The 17,668-nt window shown below is 41.4% G+C and overlaps 1 protein-coding gene across 1 annotated transcript in view; it reads right to left on the reverse strand.

The window, feature by feature from the left end:
* LOC137340518 (probable helicase with zinc finger domain) overlaps positions 1–17,668 on the reverse strand; it is a 223,433-nt gene that overhangs the window by 203,710 nt on the left and 2,055 nt on the right. Inside the window, exons 2-3 of the mRNA XM_068003017.1 lie at positions 7,063–7,143; positions 5,999–6,202 (exon numbers count right to left, since the gene is read on the reverse strand). Coding sequence (XP_067859118.1) covers positions 5,999–6,187 — 189 coding nt within the window. The 5' untranslated portion in view covers positions 6,188–6,202; positions 7,063–7,143. The remainder of the gene's footprint in view (positions 1–5,998; positions 6,203–7,062; positions 7,144–17,668) is intronic.

Here is a 17,668-nt window from a genome sequence, read left to right on the forward strand (position 1 = left end):
TGGGATTTAACCCTGTTTTGGTAATCCAATACTGGATCCAGACAAGTTTGCATTACTCCAAGTCATTGTTGACGATTGACCAGCTTGCCCGCCTCACTAATGAAAGCTGTAGAATGGACCGGTCACTGGAGGCTGGAATTCTTCACATTCAGCTCCAGCAAACCCAACAAGCCAACTTTCTAACAGGTAGGGCAATCCTAGCTGGACAAGCAGTAATTCTAGATGGTTAAACTCAAACCCAAACCCCTGCACAAAACTAGGGGCACTACACCATGTCTCTGTCAATCTGCACCTCAGAAAAGAGCAAACTTGCATTTATATAACACCTATTCTGCCTTCAGGATGTGCCAGGTGTTTCGCAACCAATGCTTTACTTTTGAAGTGCAGTCACTGTTATGTAGGTAAATGCAGCAACCGATATATGCTAGCAAGGTCCCAACGAGATAAGTGACCAGATAATCTATTTTAGTGATGTTGGTAGAGAGATAAATGTTAGCCGAGAGATAAATGTTAGCCAGGACACCAGGAAAACTCTCCTGCTCTTCTTCAGTGTCATGGGATCTTTTAGTCCATCTGAAAGGGTGTAAATGAACACTATTTAATTTGTTTCCGATGGCACCTTTGCAGCAATCTGACTGGGAATGTCACTTTAGCAGTGTATGAAGGGATCTTTCCCAAGATAGTGTTCTTGCTTCTGCTCCCTGTCCCCTCCCATTTGAATTGGCAGGGATTGATGAAACTCAACCAACTGTAGAGAAAATCCAGACTGTAATGTGTCCAACAAAACAGATTCAAATTTGGGTTTCCTGCTGGCAGTCCATATGACTCAGGGCACCTCCAGTTCTGGTTTTCTAACTAATGTCATACAAATTTACTCTCTGCAACAGTCAAAGTCATATTGATTAACCCCATCCTTTTTAAAAAAAGAAAATTCCGCTCATGTCGGAAACCATTTCCTGGAGGAGAATGTGAGCCGATACCTGTTCCCAAATGGGGGAAAGCAGGGTCCCTCAAATTTTCCCTCTTCCTCTTTCTGGAGAAATGTGCAGCAGGCAGGTTTCTTTCACACTAAACTAAATGCATTTGTGTTGAAAATGTTAAGCAATAATTACTTTTCAGAGGCAGCAACAGTAAACAACATCCAGCCATTCTGTTCTGTCAATCATTTTGTTTAGTGTACAGTTTCCATAATCCAACCAGCAACTCAAATTGTTCTACAATATGTAAATTACTTCCCAGGAAACAAAATTTTTGGACTCCCCAGAAAGAATGCTGCTTGAGAAAAATTAATAATCTTTAAATAACAAGCTCTGGGCATTGAAATAATAGTACACACACAAGATGGCTGATAGGAAGTTAAAGATGGAAATTCAACTGAGCAATATCTATATCAAACCACAAGAGTGAAACTCAAGCAGTTTAGCAACTTCAAGACATAATCAGTGTCAATTATGTACAGCCTACAGTTCTTTAAAAAGAATATACTTGTAATTTTTCCAAAATCAAAAAACAGCAGGTGTCCTGATCCATGCAGAGGGGCCATGACCTTCTTGAATCATTGACATCAAACTAGTTGACTGTATATTGCATTACACAACTAGGAAAATAGCACTCGATCTTAGTCCCCCAAGCAGAATGCAGGAAAAACATATGTACAATACTGCACACTATCTGTATTTCAACATGTACCCTACAACTACATAAGCTGATGGATCCAAGATACTAGCTGGTAATACAATGGATGGAGAGGTTTGAAACACATTGCCTGAACCTCAAGCCTGTATCAATATGTACTTTCCCATTTCCTACATTGCTCGGCCATGACTGGGTCAAAGAATCAATCTCCCTTTTGAATCAACTATAAGCACTGGACAGGATGCAAATCTTAGGAGACTCGAGATCAACTTCACTATCATCAGTTGAGCAAGACTCATTGGCTCCGCCTGATGCAAAAGGTCATGTGTCCAGAGGTGGGGCACAGGGCTCAAACTAAACACTTGCAACAGGCAGGATTTCTTTTTTTAAAATCTACACATTGGGAAATTAATTGAAAGCAAGATAATTCTTGTCTAACACTCAAGTGGATAGATATGTATAGCCATAAATAAATGTCATACATACACAATAGTATATGCAGTCGTTTGACTCAGTTGGCAGCAATCTCACCTCTTCAGTCAGAAGGTTGTGGGTTAAAGCACAATTTACTTGACACTCCACTGCAGCACTGAGCAAGTGTTGCATTGTTGGATGGGATGTAATTCAGATAAGACATTAAACCAAGACCCAGCCTGTTGTCTGCTGGTTCATTATGATGTTGAAGATTACCTGGCACTAGTCAAAGAAAAGAAGGGAGTTCTGTATATCCACCTTCAGCCACAGCAAAAAAAAATTAACTGACCATTCATCTCATGTGGGATCTTGTTGTGTGCAAAATGACTGCTACATTCATCTGCATAACCATGACTCTACTTTCAGTGCATGCAGGGCACTTTAGGAAGTTTGAGAAACATATGGCACTATTTTAATGCAAGTGTTTCTTTCTTCAATTTTCTTCCAAAAATCTAACACTAAGTACCCTTGCACGATGAACTCTCCAGGAAATTTAATATGCTTCTTCATGACTCTGCAGAGACACCACAGGGAATGGTTCCATGAAATCTTTTACAAATATGACTCTTACAGCTAAGCAGCAGTGATTGTACAGTGCTCTGAGGTACCAATACGCTATGTCACAGAGTGGAAGGACAGAAGTATGAGTTTATGGTTACTCACATACTGGAAGCACACAAAGGCCAAGTGTTTCTCCAGGGTCACTCTTGTGCATCACTTCGTAGCTAGTATGAACCCAGGGAGCAAGATGCCTGCTTGCCATTTCAGAGTTTGAAATGGGGCTCAGATGATCTACTTTGCTGCAACTCTACAATGGCTTTAATGAAGGCAAAAAGGGGGCAAAATCAGAATTATTACTGGGAGAAGGAACAGGGAAGTTAGAAGAATTTTTTTCACAGGAGGTTTTTTTTTTTTAAGATGAATTTGCTATCCCCAAGTAACCATTGAGACAGTGGCAAATACATCATTTAAAAAGGAAACTGGATAAGTATTTGAAAAGAGAAAATATAAATAATACAAGAAAAGGGCAGAGAAATTGGATTAGAACTGAATGCTCTGGTTGAAGGGCAAGCAATGGCACAGCTGCAATAGGCCAAATGGCCTCCTTGTGTACTCCAAAGTTTTAGGATTCCAGGAAACCAGAGAACGGATCACCAGAATGAAGTTTCCCGCTTCAAAGGTTTGAGAATGGAGTTCTTTCCCTACAATGACTCAACTGGGACTATTTGGGTAATGGAAACTAGGTAATTCCCTGGGTGGAAGCATGAAAAATAACTAAAAATGTTAATTAGCAGCCAGGTCAGACTACAAAGCTTTCTCATTGTTCAGTCGGTCACTGGGTCAAAAAAATAGTTTGACGAAGAACAGACACCAGCCCACTCTTATGGAGTAGAGCAGAGCATTGTTTCTGGGGGGAGGGAGCAGCAAAGTAGATCTTACAGAAAATGAAAAATACATAAGATGCATTAAATAAGTAGCTGCAGAAGTAGAAGCCATCAAAAACAGCATCTGGTAAGCAGAAGCTCAGGCTTAGTTTCTTATCTTAGAATGAACTGGATTACTTTCCAGAAAAGCATTTCTGCAGATTACAATTGATTTGCAGAAGATTCACTGTACCATATAATTTTTTTATCTAAGAAAAAACATATGTTTATCAGGCTATATAAAATATTGTAAAACCCTGGCATTCTTGCATGAACTGCATAAATTCTCAAAAGCTGAAATGAATCTCAATTAACAGAATGACATGCATAAATAAATGTGACAAATAATGGTATTTTTGTAAATCAAATTTATTAATGAACACAAAATTAAAAAACAAAGGGAAATTAATTTGATCACGTTGTCTAAATGACCTTACATGCAATTCCTGTATGTTATATATTCAACCTGCACAACCCACAATAAAAGTAAGTCCAATTAGTAACAAGCATGCCAGTATCTTCATGTGTTGTTGTTGCAACTATGTTCCAACAGCACAATTTTAGCACATAAATCTATTTCACCTTCTGTAGTTACAAACAGAAATGCTGCAAGTACTCGCACGGCTTCCCCAGCACCTTGATGTAAAGTAGGGCTTGTTCATTTACACATAGTAAAAGAAACATTGAAATCACTATGGGTTTTGGTTACTGAAATGAAGTTTCAACATAATGGAATAGACTAAATACATATCTACCAAATGAAACTTCAGCTTTTCAAAATGGTGGATGCAAATCAAAGACTGCATTTGATAACTCAGTATCAATGGCGTTACTCACTGCCTTGTTTTTAAAATTCCAGAATGTGTCAAAATGGGAAATCGTCTTAATTTCATTTTTAAAAAATGACCCAAGGTTTAAAATGGAGGCTGCTCTCTCCACTAAGGTTCACAATTGAAGACAGGAGACTGATAGTCTGCATGTAATGAAACAATGCCCTCTAGTCAAAAATCAATTAAGACAAGGGTTCTTTGATAGTTTACAAATACAGACTTAAGGGTAATTTTCAGTTTGCTGTCCAACATTAAAACAAGCAGACTATGCTGTGTCAAGAAATTAGTGAAAAGAAAGGTGCTTTGTTTGCTTCATTCTAGGTGCAGGCTTTACCAGGTACTTGGGATCCAGGCTGTGTTCAACTTTCCATGTTACCATTCTCATGTAGTGTGCCTTTGTTCATGAGTGCCCGTTGCCTTCTTTAAAGTACAGAAAGGGTACAACATATGCTTAGTTTTCAATGTTCTTCAATCCTGCCCTAAACATCCATGAACTCCATGGGCATTTGAAGCTCATGTATTCCATTTGCAACATCTCATCCCAAAAGAACTAGGAAACAGAAACCTAAGCTGTTTCATATACCTGCAAATAGACGATAAGAAGCAGTTTTCTGGAATAGGGTATATTAACTGGTTCTAATTCTCCATTACGTATTGCATAGAATAGTACTTGCCGATATTTGTTATTTTTATTTGTGACTAAAGCTTCACAAATAACTTCAGCTGTATGCAGTGGTCTAGTGGTGCTGCTTTTTGAGGGGACAGCAGAATGTGGTGACCATCTGACACATTCTCCGGTAAGCAATTCATCATGAGTCAGGTCTAATTGTTAAACTTGGGTTGCATTAACCGATATGTGGCAAATAATAAACACGTTTTGGTTCAGAAGAGAGCCAGTTTACTCATCGAAATAGTAGTGTGATCTAAACACAAGAATGCCATCAGGAAAAAGTCTGATTTGTAATTGCGGTTTTGAACTTTATTCCCATCTTAAGTATTCAGTCGTGTTGACATTTAAGATTCCTCTGTTGCTTTCGATAGGTTAATCAGAGCTTACCTGAAAGCAGGCATTATTCTCAGGGCATTACATCCAAGTATTTGTCCACTCCCCCACCCACCCACCATTTTCAAGGTTGCTGATTCGACCTCACGACATAATTATGTTCTAATCCCTCCCGTAGCTCAGTGCTGAATTTATGTCAAAATTTAAACCTGTAACTGCAAAGCCATTTAGGGACTACTTCCCCACAGCACCCAAGTTACCATTATCTTTCTACTTATTTTGTTGCAACATTAGACAACTCTGATTCAGCAAATGATTTGTACTTTGTGACTGAATTATCTTAGACCATGGAAGGAATACCATGCAACAGGGGAGTTGAAAATCCATAAAAGATTTGTGTTTTGAAGAAGTGAAATTTTATGGACATGACTTTTGTTCTTTTAAACCTCAATTTTTATACTTTTTTTTAAAAAAGCAAATTTTAAAAAAAATCAGATGTTGTTTGACCCAGTACAGCCCACGGTGCATCAACGAGAAATCACTCCTTGAAAAACAAGACTGCCATTTTTAAGTGGCATAAACATTTTGAATTAAGATATGAATAAATATTGTGGTTAAAATCAAGTATTTACCAGCCGTATGAGGCACAAGATTCTGTACAGTAATTCCTGAAGTCTAATAGCCTCGACTGATGCAGTAGGACAATCAGTGTGGCTGGTTACATCCAGCCCTTCCTTGCAGTTATACGCCAGCTTACACTTCTGCTGCCAAACCTGTTCATATGCTTGGTCACATGACTCTCCAGGCCTTCTTTCAGCCATGTTTCAGACCACAACCTGAAACAGATAGTTAAAAATTAATTGAAGAAACTTTTGTCCAATTACTTTGTTCTTTTTTTAAAAAAAATTTCATCCTCCCCTGCATCCAGAGGTACTTTTTTTTTACACCTCATGGGGACAATACACTACCTGTTTCCAGGCCTCAAAAACACTGCTCTCCAACTAATTGATGGTGCCTCATCTTCCAGTCTTTTTCCCCTTTCCCTCCCTGCACAGGGCACCTCAACTTCACTGAACTCATCATGTGGATAATCTGGGGCGAGGATGGGAAGACAGGAAAACACATCATACCCAAAAAATCTGAAAACTACTTAATTTAAACAACTTGTTCATTCAAGAAAGCAGCCATTCACTGTGATACCTATACAAAGACAGAAATAATGCGCAAGTAACTGAGGAGTGCGACAAATTAACAACTGCAAGAAACAAAAGCCCAATTGTTATTCCTCTCTTCTTTGGGTGGAGATGGAAAGGTGGTTTCAAAAAAAAGTGTGAAAAAAAAATCATCTTTTTGGTGAACAATTTTCGTGCTCATCAATACAAGGGATGTCAGTGCTAAGGAACTAAAGTGTTTTCACTTTTCATACTCCGCATCAACCACTCCTAGGTCAAGTAGTCAATGACAATACTAAAACTGAGTGACAACTTTTAGCTTACTTGGTTTGTTCAACATACTTAGCAAGCCTCAGCCTCTGGTATTTGAAACGGTAGGTTAACAACAGATTAAGTGTTACTATTAGAAAGCACACTTTCAGCATGGATGTTTGCTCCACAGTTTCAAACAATAAAAACAACTTCAATTCTACATGAGATAAATTAAGACTTCTAACTTCCTATCTGAAACCATTTTTTTTTACCTTAGTTGAAAATTAAATTCACAGGCTAAGACTTGAATACTGTTGTCATATCTGGTGATGCTCTCCCAGCACCCCTCACTCCTGAAAAAAGGATAAAAGCAACAATTTATCATTTGATAAGTAATTCTCCTCTCACCTCTAGCCTCCAACCTCTCACGTTCTTCTGTTTTCATCAATTATACTGGTCTCTGAACAGTCTTAATATATTTTTATTCATTTTCGGGGTGTGGGTATCACTGCCAAGGCCAGCATTTATTGCCCATCCCTAGTTGCTCTGAGAAGGTGGAGGTGGGCCTTCTTCTTGAGCGGTTTGAAAAAACTGAGTGGCTTGACTCCAATCAGCCACGTGGAACTGGAGTCACAAATAGGCCAGATTGGTGACAATGGCAGATTTCCTTCGCTAAAAAGGACATCAGTAAACCAGTTGGGTTTTTAAATGACAATCCCACAGCTTCATAGTCACTTGTCCTGACACGAGTCTTTTTTGTAAGTTTCCAGATTTGTTTTTAAACAGAATTCAAATTCTCAAACTGCCATGGTGGGATTTGAACTCATGTTCTCTGAATTATTAGTCCAGGCCTCTGGATTACTAGTCCAGTAACATAACCACTATGTTACCCTACACACTCTTCCTCTCCCTTCAACCTCACAGCATTTAAGTCGAGACACAGTTTTCTACTCCAAATCCCAGGATCTCAACTATGGAACTCTCACTCACCTCCCTCTCCGTCTGCAGCCTTTTAAAACTCAACTTTGGATTTACCGAGCCACAACTAATTCATTTACCTCATCTTCTATTATTTTTAACCTGTGTAGTGGTGTCCTGCATTTTAGGTCTTGGTCTTTCACTCAATTAAAAAAGTGAAATTCACTTAGGCTATTGGCAGACGGGAGTGTAGTAGTAGTGGATCCACAGCACAAAACTGACAATAGTTTAGAAATAACTAGTACTCAATTGACAGTGTCACTCAGAGGCCGAAGTAGTAGCTTACATAGGCAGTGGAAACCTGAGCTACTGCAATTGATGGGGGTGCCCTTTCGGATGAAATTCAAGTGGATAATTGGAACCAGAATAAGAGGAATGTTTAATTCTGCTCTCAGCCCATTCTATACTAGGCCTGGAAATACTTGATGTCACTGGGAACCAGAAGCATGAAATTACTTCCTCACCTTGATAATAACAAAAATATAGAATTGAATATAATAATCTAATTCTTTAACAGGCCCATATGATCCAATGCACCATCATAAATTCATTCTTCCTTCAATTTCTTCATTGGTGTTTTTAAACTCATCCCATGTGATATTTCTGAAACCAATTCAATTCAATTGATGGGAGGAATAAAGACAAGACAGCTTAGGACATACACTGTACAATTAAGTGCAGGCCCTTGTTGTGCTGATGCACTGCACCATAGAAGAATACAAACCACCATCTTCAATCCCCACGCAAGCTTCAATTTCTGATGGAGGGGGAGGGAGCAAAGGGTAATAGGAAAGAGAAAGGAGAATCAAATTGGGGGACTCCTTTGCATCTTTCAAAAGGACTGTGGAAAGCAGTTACAGGAAAGAAAACTAGAATCAGGCCATTAGTTGAGAACTCGCAGTCCAGAAATAGGTGGTGAAATTTTAAATGTTAGTTCACAAGCACTGCCCACTAGTTCCATTTTACTTTTGTAGCCCAAGAAGGACTCATTGTAACATGCCCGATCAGTCTTCCACTGTATCTGTAATTGTGTCAAAAAAGACATATCAAGAAATGAACTGACTTAAGAATTCTTCCCTTAACAACAGAATGAAAAATAAAATGTTCCTAACTGATGTCAATTTTTAGATAAAAAGTTTAAACCTGATGCAAAAGTTACTGCTTGGATAAAAGAATGCATCAAAATTGAAAGGTGACTCAAGGTTAGGAGATATGAAGCAATGAGCAAGAAAATGAAACTAAATTAAAAAACACGAACTTTTTTTGGCGTCGGGACAGGGAAGAAGGGAAATCACAAGTGAGACCCACAGAAATATAAATCTCATTCCATAAACCAAATTATTTGTCAGGACTGATTAGCAGAGAATTAGGTGGAAAAGAATTAATTAAAAAAAGGTACAAAATGCATCAGTAACCTTGGAAATAGGTAACATGATGGACAAGAGTTTTTTTTGAGGATGTAACTAGCAGGATAAAGAGGAACCAGTGGATGTAATATATTTGGATTTTCAAAAGGCATTCAATAAGGTGCCACACAAGAGGATGTTACACAAGATTAGGGCTCATGGGATTGGGGGTTATATATTAGCATGGATTGAGAATTGTTGACTGACAAAAGACAGAATAGGGATAAACGGGTCATTTCCGGGTTGGCAGGTTGTAACTAATGGGGTGCCGCAAGGGTCAGTGCTTGGGCCTCAGCTATTTACAATCTATATTAATGACTTAGATGAAGGGACCGAGTGCAATGTATCCAAGTTTGCTGACGATACAAAGCTAGATGGGAAAGTAAGCTGTGAGGACGCAAAGACTGCAAAGGAATATAGACAGGTTAAGTAAGTGGGCGAGAAGGTGGCAGATGGATTTTAATGTGGGGAAATGTGGAATTATCCACTTTGGTGCGAAGAATAGACGAGCAGAATATTTTTTTAAAAGGTGAGAGACGAGTAAATATTGGTATTCAGAGGGATTTGGGTGCCTTGTAAACGAATCACAGAAAGTTAACATGCAGATACAGCAAGCAATTAGGTAAGCAAATGGTATGTTTGCCTTTATTGCAAGGGGTCTGGAGTATAAAAGCAAGGAAGTCTTGCTGCAATTATATAGGACTTTGGTGAGACCACCCCTGGAGTACAGTGTACAGTTTTGGTCTCCTTATCTAATATATTTGCCTTAGAGACGGTGCAACGAAGGTTCACTGGATTGCTTCCTGGGATGAGAAGGTTGTCCTATGAGGAGAGATTGAGTAGAATGGGCCTATATTCTCTGAAGTTTAGAAGGACGAGAGGTGACCTCATTGAAACATATCAAATTCTTAGAGGGTTTGACAGGGTAGATGCTGAGAGGCTGTTTCCCCTGGCTGGAGGGTCATAATCTCAGGATAAGGGGGTTGGCCATTTAGGACTAAGATGAAGAAGAATTTCTTCACTCCGAGGGTTGTGAATCTTTGGAATTCTCTACCCCAGAAGGCTGTGAATGCTCAGTGGTTGATTATATTCAAAACTTAAATTGATAAGACTTTTGGACACCAAAGGAATCAAGGGACATAGGGATAGGGTGGGAAATTGGAATTGAGGTAGATCAGCCATGATCTTATTCAGTGACGGAGTAGGCTCGAGGTGCCATATGGACTACTCCTGTTCCTATTTCTTATGTTCTTACGAGATGCATTTTCTGAGTACAACGTGGGAGTCTGGACAATGGATGGCCAAAATAGAAGAGTCTGCCATTTCACAGCACCAATATCTTTCCTCAATTAAAACATGAAGCTTGGGTCACTAAAAATAAAAATCTTTCTGGATTAACAGATGCATGGAGGTGATCATAACGCAGTAATGTCACCATGGGGCACAGGTAAAGCTGTAAAACCATCGACTGAAACCCAAGATTATAGCCTTCAAATTATTTCTACACCAGTTGGGGTTTTTTTTGACAATAACCTAATATAGTTTCTTAAGAGCGGATTTATTCAGCATCTGCCTTTTTTTTGGGCTGGCAGCACACATCATAGTAAACAGATCCAGTTTGCTCTATCTTGACACAGAAGAATGCCCACATCGATTAATTTACAATTGTGATTTAATCACCACAGGCAATGGGTTCACCAAGCAACAATCTACAATTCAGGACACCATATATTAATTGTATTTCTCAATAAGCTTTTAATTTGTTAAATCCTATCTGAATTTCTTTTCTCCTCCCCAAACCCTTCCTGGGGGAAGAGGAGAGAGAACGAAGAGAACAACTGGGTTCAATATTCTGGGAGATGAGTGAGTGTTATGACCATACTCAAAATAAAATTTAAGATTAGAAGTTATGAACAAAAAAATGTCATAAATCTAGCACCACATGATGAAAGGCGGCTGCAGCACACATTGCAACAGGTGAGGCCACGGTTTGACTAACTCTTTCCTAACTCGTTTATTCCAACGGAAATCTTCAAATTGAGTCACCCTCCTTGCTAGGCTGTTCCAGTGATGTGACTAAGACCATCCTCCTGCATACCCACATGGTTCTGAAAACAAACAGAAGGAGGCACAAATTCAAACTAACTTACTGGCTGGGAATACAGATTTTCCCAGCCTGTGCTATAATTTCCCAAGGTTGTTCTGCTCCACAGAGATGCTTATGTAAGTTTGAAATCTCATAAGCCACTGTTTGCGATGAGCTGCATGGAAACTCAAGTATGCTATCTATAACTGATATCACTGGAGTGGCCCAAAGGCAAAAAGATTCTACTAAAGGATCTCCAACTTTAAAAAAGTTAAAAGAAAATAAATTTTCTGTATGACTTACTTTCTTCTATTAAAACAAAAGGGGTGGGGTACTTCAAACAAAAACACTCCTTCGACTTTGCCTTGCCTTCAAGTTTTGAGAATGCAATCTGTGTTGGCAATTGCAGCCTTTTTGTGCAATCATCCCCCACCACTCATGGGAGACACTTCACCACCCTCAGCCCTACTATCTGGAACTCCCTCCCGAAATCCCTGCACCACCTCTCCTCTCTCCCCAACTTCAAAAATCTATCTTATGAAACAATTCTTTTGGTCACCCCTTCTATTCTCTCTACATCCAATGCTTGGCATCTGTTCCCTTATCTAGTCCTATTATTTTTTCCCCTTTCTCCATCCCCCAATAAAGCAGCGAGATGTTTTTGACTTCAAATGCATTATAATCAATGAAAGCTGATGTTTTGATAAATGTTTCAATATTTATTTGGGAGATGCAAAAGCCTTAATGGTTGAATTCAGTCCTGGTTTAATCTTCAGGAGTCCTTCTTTCTCTAATAGATTACCAATATGCAACAACTTGAAAAGTTTAGTTGCTGCTTATCTTTGTACTCACTCCCATACACGACAGAACAGTTCTATATTGAAAGAAAAGTGGAATTCAACAGTGGAAAAGGCACTGATCCCTGTTGGCATGCACTCTGGAATGCTGAGAAAAGTCACAGCAAAAAAACTGAAGCTCTGGCCACAATCTTTCAGACATCCTTAGATATGAAAATTGTGCCAGAAGACTGGAGGATTACCAATCGAACATCCCTGGGCAAAAAGGGATAAACCAGGTAACTGTAGACCAGTCAACCTAACATCAAGCTTCCAGAGGTCATAATATGACATGAATTTAATACTGAACTGGAAAGATTTGTGTTAGTCAAAAAAAAACTTGCATTTATATAGCACCTTTAACGACCTCAGGACATCCCAATGCACTGAGGGTAGCAAGGGCACAAAATGTACTCTGGGTGGGGGACTTCAATGTCCATCACCAAGAGTGGCTCGGTAGCACCACCACTGACCGAGCTGGCCGAGTCCTGAAGGACACAGCTGCCAGACTGGGCCTGCGGCAGGTGGTGAGCGAACCAACACGAGGGAAAAACTTACTTGACCTCGTCCTCACCAATCTACCTGTCGCAAATGCATCTGTCCATGACAGTATTGGTAGGAGTGACCACCGCACAGTCCTCGTGGAGATGAAGTCCCGTCTTCGCACTGAGGAAACCATCCAACGTGTTGTGTGGCACAACCACCGTGCTAAATGGGATAGATTCAGAACAGATCTAGCAGCTCAAAACTGGGCATCCATGAGGCGCTGTGGGCCATCAGCAGCAGCAGAATTGTATTCCAGCACAATCTGTAACCTCATGGCCTGGCATATTCCTCACTCTACCATTACCATCAAGCCAGGGGATCAACCCTGGTTCAATGAAGAGTGTAGAAGAGCATGCCAGGAGCAGCACCAGGCGTAACTAAAAATGAGGTGCCAACCTGGTGAAGCTACAACTCAGGACTACATGCATGTTAAACAGCGGAAGCAACATGCTATTGACAGAGCTAAGCGATTCCACAACCAACGGATCAGATCAAAGCTCTGCAGTCCTGCCACATCCAGTCGTGAATGGTGGTGGACAATTAAACAACTAACGGGAGGAGGAGGCTCTGCAAACATCTCCATCCTCAATGATGGCGGAGTCCAGCACATGAGTGCAAAAGACAAGGCTGAAGCGTTTGCAACCATCTTCAGCCAGAAGTGCCGAGTGGATGATCCATCTCGGCCTCCTCCCGATAGCCCCACCATCACAGAAGCCAGTCTTCGGCCAATTCGATTCACTCCACGTGATATCAAGAAACGGCTGAGTGCACTGGATACAGCAAAGGCTATGGGCCCCGACAACATCCCAGCTGTAGTGCTGAAGTCTTGTACTCCAGAACTAGCTGCGCCTCTAGCCAAGCTGTTCCAGTACAGCTACAACACTGGCATCTACCCGACAATGTGGAAAATTGCCCAGGTATGTCCTGTCCACAAAAAGCAGGACAAATCCAATCCGGCCAATTACCGCCCCATCAGTCTACTCTCAATCATCAGCAAAGTGATGGAAGGTGTCGTCGACAGTGCTATCAAGCGGCACTTACTCACCAATAACCTGCTCACCGATGCTCAGTTTGGGTTCCGCCAGGACCACTCGGCTCCAGATCTCATTACAGCGTTGGTCCAAACATGGACAAAAGAGCTGAATTCCAGAGGTGAGGTGAGGGGAGAGTGACTGCCCTTGACATCAAGGCAGCATTTGACCAAGTGTGGCACCAAGGAGCCCTAGTAAAATTGAAGTCAATGGGAATCAGGGGGAAAACTCTCCAGTGGCTGGAGTCATACCTAGCACAAAGGAAGATGGTAGTGGTTGTTGGAGGCCAATCATCTCAGCCCCAGGACATTGCTGCAGGAGTTCCTCAGGGCAGTGTCCTTGGCCCAACCATCTTCAGCTGCTTCATCAATGACCTTCCCTCCATCATAAGGTCAGAAATGGGGATGTTCGCTGATGACTGCACAGTGTTCAGTTCCATTCGCAACCCCTCAAATAATGAAGTAGTCCGCGCCCGCATGCAGCAAGACCTGGACAACATCCAGGCTTGGGCTCATAAGTGGCAAGTAACATTCGCACCAGATAAGTGCCAGGCAATGACCATCTCCAACAAGAGAGAGTCTAACCACCTCCCCCTGACATTCAACGGCATTACCATCACTGAATCTCCCACCATCAACATCCTGGGGGTCACCATTGACCAGAAACTTAACTGGACCAGCCATATAAATACTGTGGCTACGAGAGCAGGTCAGAGGCTGGGTATTCTGCGATGAGTGACTCACCTCCTGGCTCCCCAAAGCCTTTCCACCACCTACAAGGCACAAGTCAGGAGTGTGATGGAATACTCTCCACTTGCCTGGATGAGTGCAGCTCCAACAACACTCAAGAAGCTCGACACCATCCAAGATAAAGCAGCCCGCTTGATTGGCACCCCATCCACCACACTAAACACTCCCTTAACCACCGGCGCACTGTGGCTGCAGTGTGTACTATCCACAGGATGCACTGCAGCAACTCGCCAAGGCTTCTTCGACAGCAGCTCCCAAACCCACGACCTCTACCACCTAGAAGGACAAGAGCAGCAGGCGCATGGGAACAACACCACCTGCAGGTTCCCCTCCAAGTCACACACCATCCCGACTTGGAAATATATCGCCGTTCCTTCATTGTCGCTGGGTCAAAATCCTGGAACTCCCTTCCTAACAGCACTGTGGGAGAACCATCACCACACGGACTGCAGCGGTTCAAGAAGGCGACTCACCACCACCTTCTCGAGGGCAATTAGGGATGAGCAATAAATGCTGGCCTCGCCAGCGACGCCCACATCCCATGAACGAATAAAAAAAAAAGCGCTTAAATAAAATAAAATTGAACAAAGTGCTTGAAAGATAACCAGCATGAATTTCTAAAAGGCAAGTTACGTCCGACAAATTTAATAGACTATTGCGATAAAGGAAATGAACTTCAATGTTGTGCATATGGTATGTCAAAAGGCCTTTGATAAGTTGCCATATAGGAAGCTTGCTGATAAAATTAGGGGACATGGCATTAAGGGGAATGTGACTGCATAGATAAGAAGTTGATCGTAGATTAAAAAAAAGTAATGGTTAATGGCTATGTTTCAGACTCCAGGAGTCATTGTTGGGACCATTACTGTTCTCAATAAATATAAGGGCTTGAATATAGGGGCACAATCTGAACACGTGCAAATGATACAAAAGTAATGAGTGCGGTCAACTGTGAAAAGAACTGTAAGCAACTTCAGGAGGACATAGACAAGTTAGCAGACTGGGTAAATAGATACCAGGTGAAATCTAATGCAGAGAAATGTGAGGTGATATGTCACAATAGGATAAACAGCAGCACATACATGACAAATAGTAAAGCTTTAAAAGAGCAGAGAGACTTGGCAGCATATACACATCTTTGCAACTTGCATTTATATCGTGCCTTTAATGTAGAAAAACATCCAAAAGCACTACACAGAGGAGGCATGACAAGAATATATGGACACTGAGCCAGGATGGGTCATCAAAAGCCTGGTCAGAGGTAGGATTTGAAGTGAGTTTTAAAGAAGGAGAGTGCGTTGGAGCAGCAATGGGGTTTAGTGAGAGAATTCAATAATGTCAGACCGAGACAGCTGAAGGCACAGCCACCAATTGGGATGCAGGAGGGTAATGCACAAGAAGCCAGCGTCAAAGGAACAGATAATTCAGGGGGGTGGGGGGCGGAGAAGAGGAGATAAGGAGGGGAGGTTGTAAGCTGGAGGAGGTTGCAGAAATAGGGACGGGCAAGGCTATGAAGGGATATAAACACAATGATGAGAATTTTAAATTTAAGACACTGGAGAACCAGGAGCCAATGAAGGTTTGCAAAGACAGGGGAGATGAGCAAGCAGTGGGTGGTAGAATACAGGCAGCAGTGTTTTGGACGAGCTGGTTTACAGAAGGTGGTGGATGAAAAGCCAACTAGAAAAGCACTGGAATGCTTGGATGAGGGTTTCAACTGTAAATGGGCTGAGGTGGGCAACGTTACAGAGGTGGAAGTAGGCGGTCTTTGTGATGGAAAGGACACGGGTTCAGAAGCTCAGATCAGGAACAAATTGGATGCCGAGGTTCCTAACAGTCTGGTTCAGCTTGGGAAAGTGGACGGGAAGTGGGGGTGAAGTCGCTGTCTAAGGTACAAAGTTTGTGGCAGGAGCAAAGATCATGGTTTTGAGTCTTCCCAAAGTTAACCTGCAAGAAATTGTGGCTCATCCAAGACTGAATGTCGGACAAGTGGTCAGACAACACAGACGCATTGGAGGGGTTAGGAAAGGTTGTGGGGAGGCTTGTCGCCAAAGGACAGCATATAAATGAGGAAGCCAAGGATAGATCCATGGGGACAAGCTATTTCTGGAGATGCTCTGACGACAATTGAATAGATACAAGTGGAACTAAGCAGTCCCACCAACCTGGACAATGGAGGGAAGGTTGATGTCATCAACAGCGTAAAAGGCTACAGAAGTCCAGGAGGAATATCACGCCATGGTCGCAGAGAATATTGTATGTGACTTGGATTGGGGCAGTTTTGGTGATGTGGAAGGGGTGGAAATCTGCTTGGAGAAATTCAGACAGGGAGTTGCAGGAGGGGGCACGAATTTCAGAGTTGACAACATGCTCAAGGACTTGGGAGAGAAAAGGGAGCATTAGCTTGCAAGAAATAAAAACAGAAAATGCTGGAAATACTCAGCAAGTCAGGCAGCATCTGTGGAGGAAAAAAAGTTAACATTTCAGATCGATGACCTTTCGCCAGTTATTTCCAGCATTTTCTGTTTTTATTTCAGATTTCCAGCATCCTCAGCATTTTGCTTTTGAATTAGCTTGCAGGGACAGACAATAGGGGGACAGACAACAGGAGGACATAGGATAACGCTATATATAAAAAAAAAGCATATGGGAGCTTAGGTTTTATAAACAGGAGTATAAGAGTACAAAAGCAAAGAGGCAGTGCTAAACCTATATAAGTCATTGGTTTGGCTACAGATATAATCTTGTTTCCAGTTTTGGGAACCCTACTTTAGGAAGGATGTCAATGCCATGGAGGTGGTGTAGAAGAGATTCACCTAGGATGAGAGGATTAGGTAATGAGCAGAGACTAGAGAAATTGAGATTCTACATTAAAACAAAGGAAGTTAAAAGCAGATCCAACAGTCGTGCTCAAAATTATAACAGGGTTTGTTACAATATTGTAAAACCAATTTCCATAGAACAGTGAGTCGGTAACGAGGGGATACAAATTTATCAAAAGAATGAAGGGAGAGGTTAGGAGTTTTCTCATAAAAAATGCAGTTAGGACATGAATGCACAGCAAAAGCAGTAATGGAAGCAAAATACATAATAGCTTTTAAAAGCAAAGTGGATAGATTTAAAATGAAGAACAAGGTACGAGGAAATAGCAGGAGAATGGGACGGAGTGCACAGCTCTTTCAGGGAGCTGGCACAGATGCAATGGGCCGAATGGTTCCCCATTCCCCTCTATGATATAAAGTTCTA

This window comes from Heptranchias perlo, chromosome 22 (assembly GCF_035084215.1).
Source record: "Heptranchias perlo isolate sHepPer1 chromosome 22, sHepPer1.hap1, whole genome shotgun sequence".
NCBI lineage: Eukaryota > Metazoa > Chordata > Chondrichthyes > Hexanchiformes > Hexanchidae > Heptranchias > Heptranchias perlo.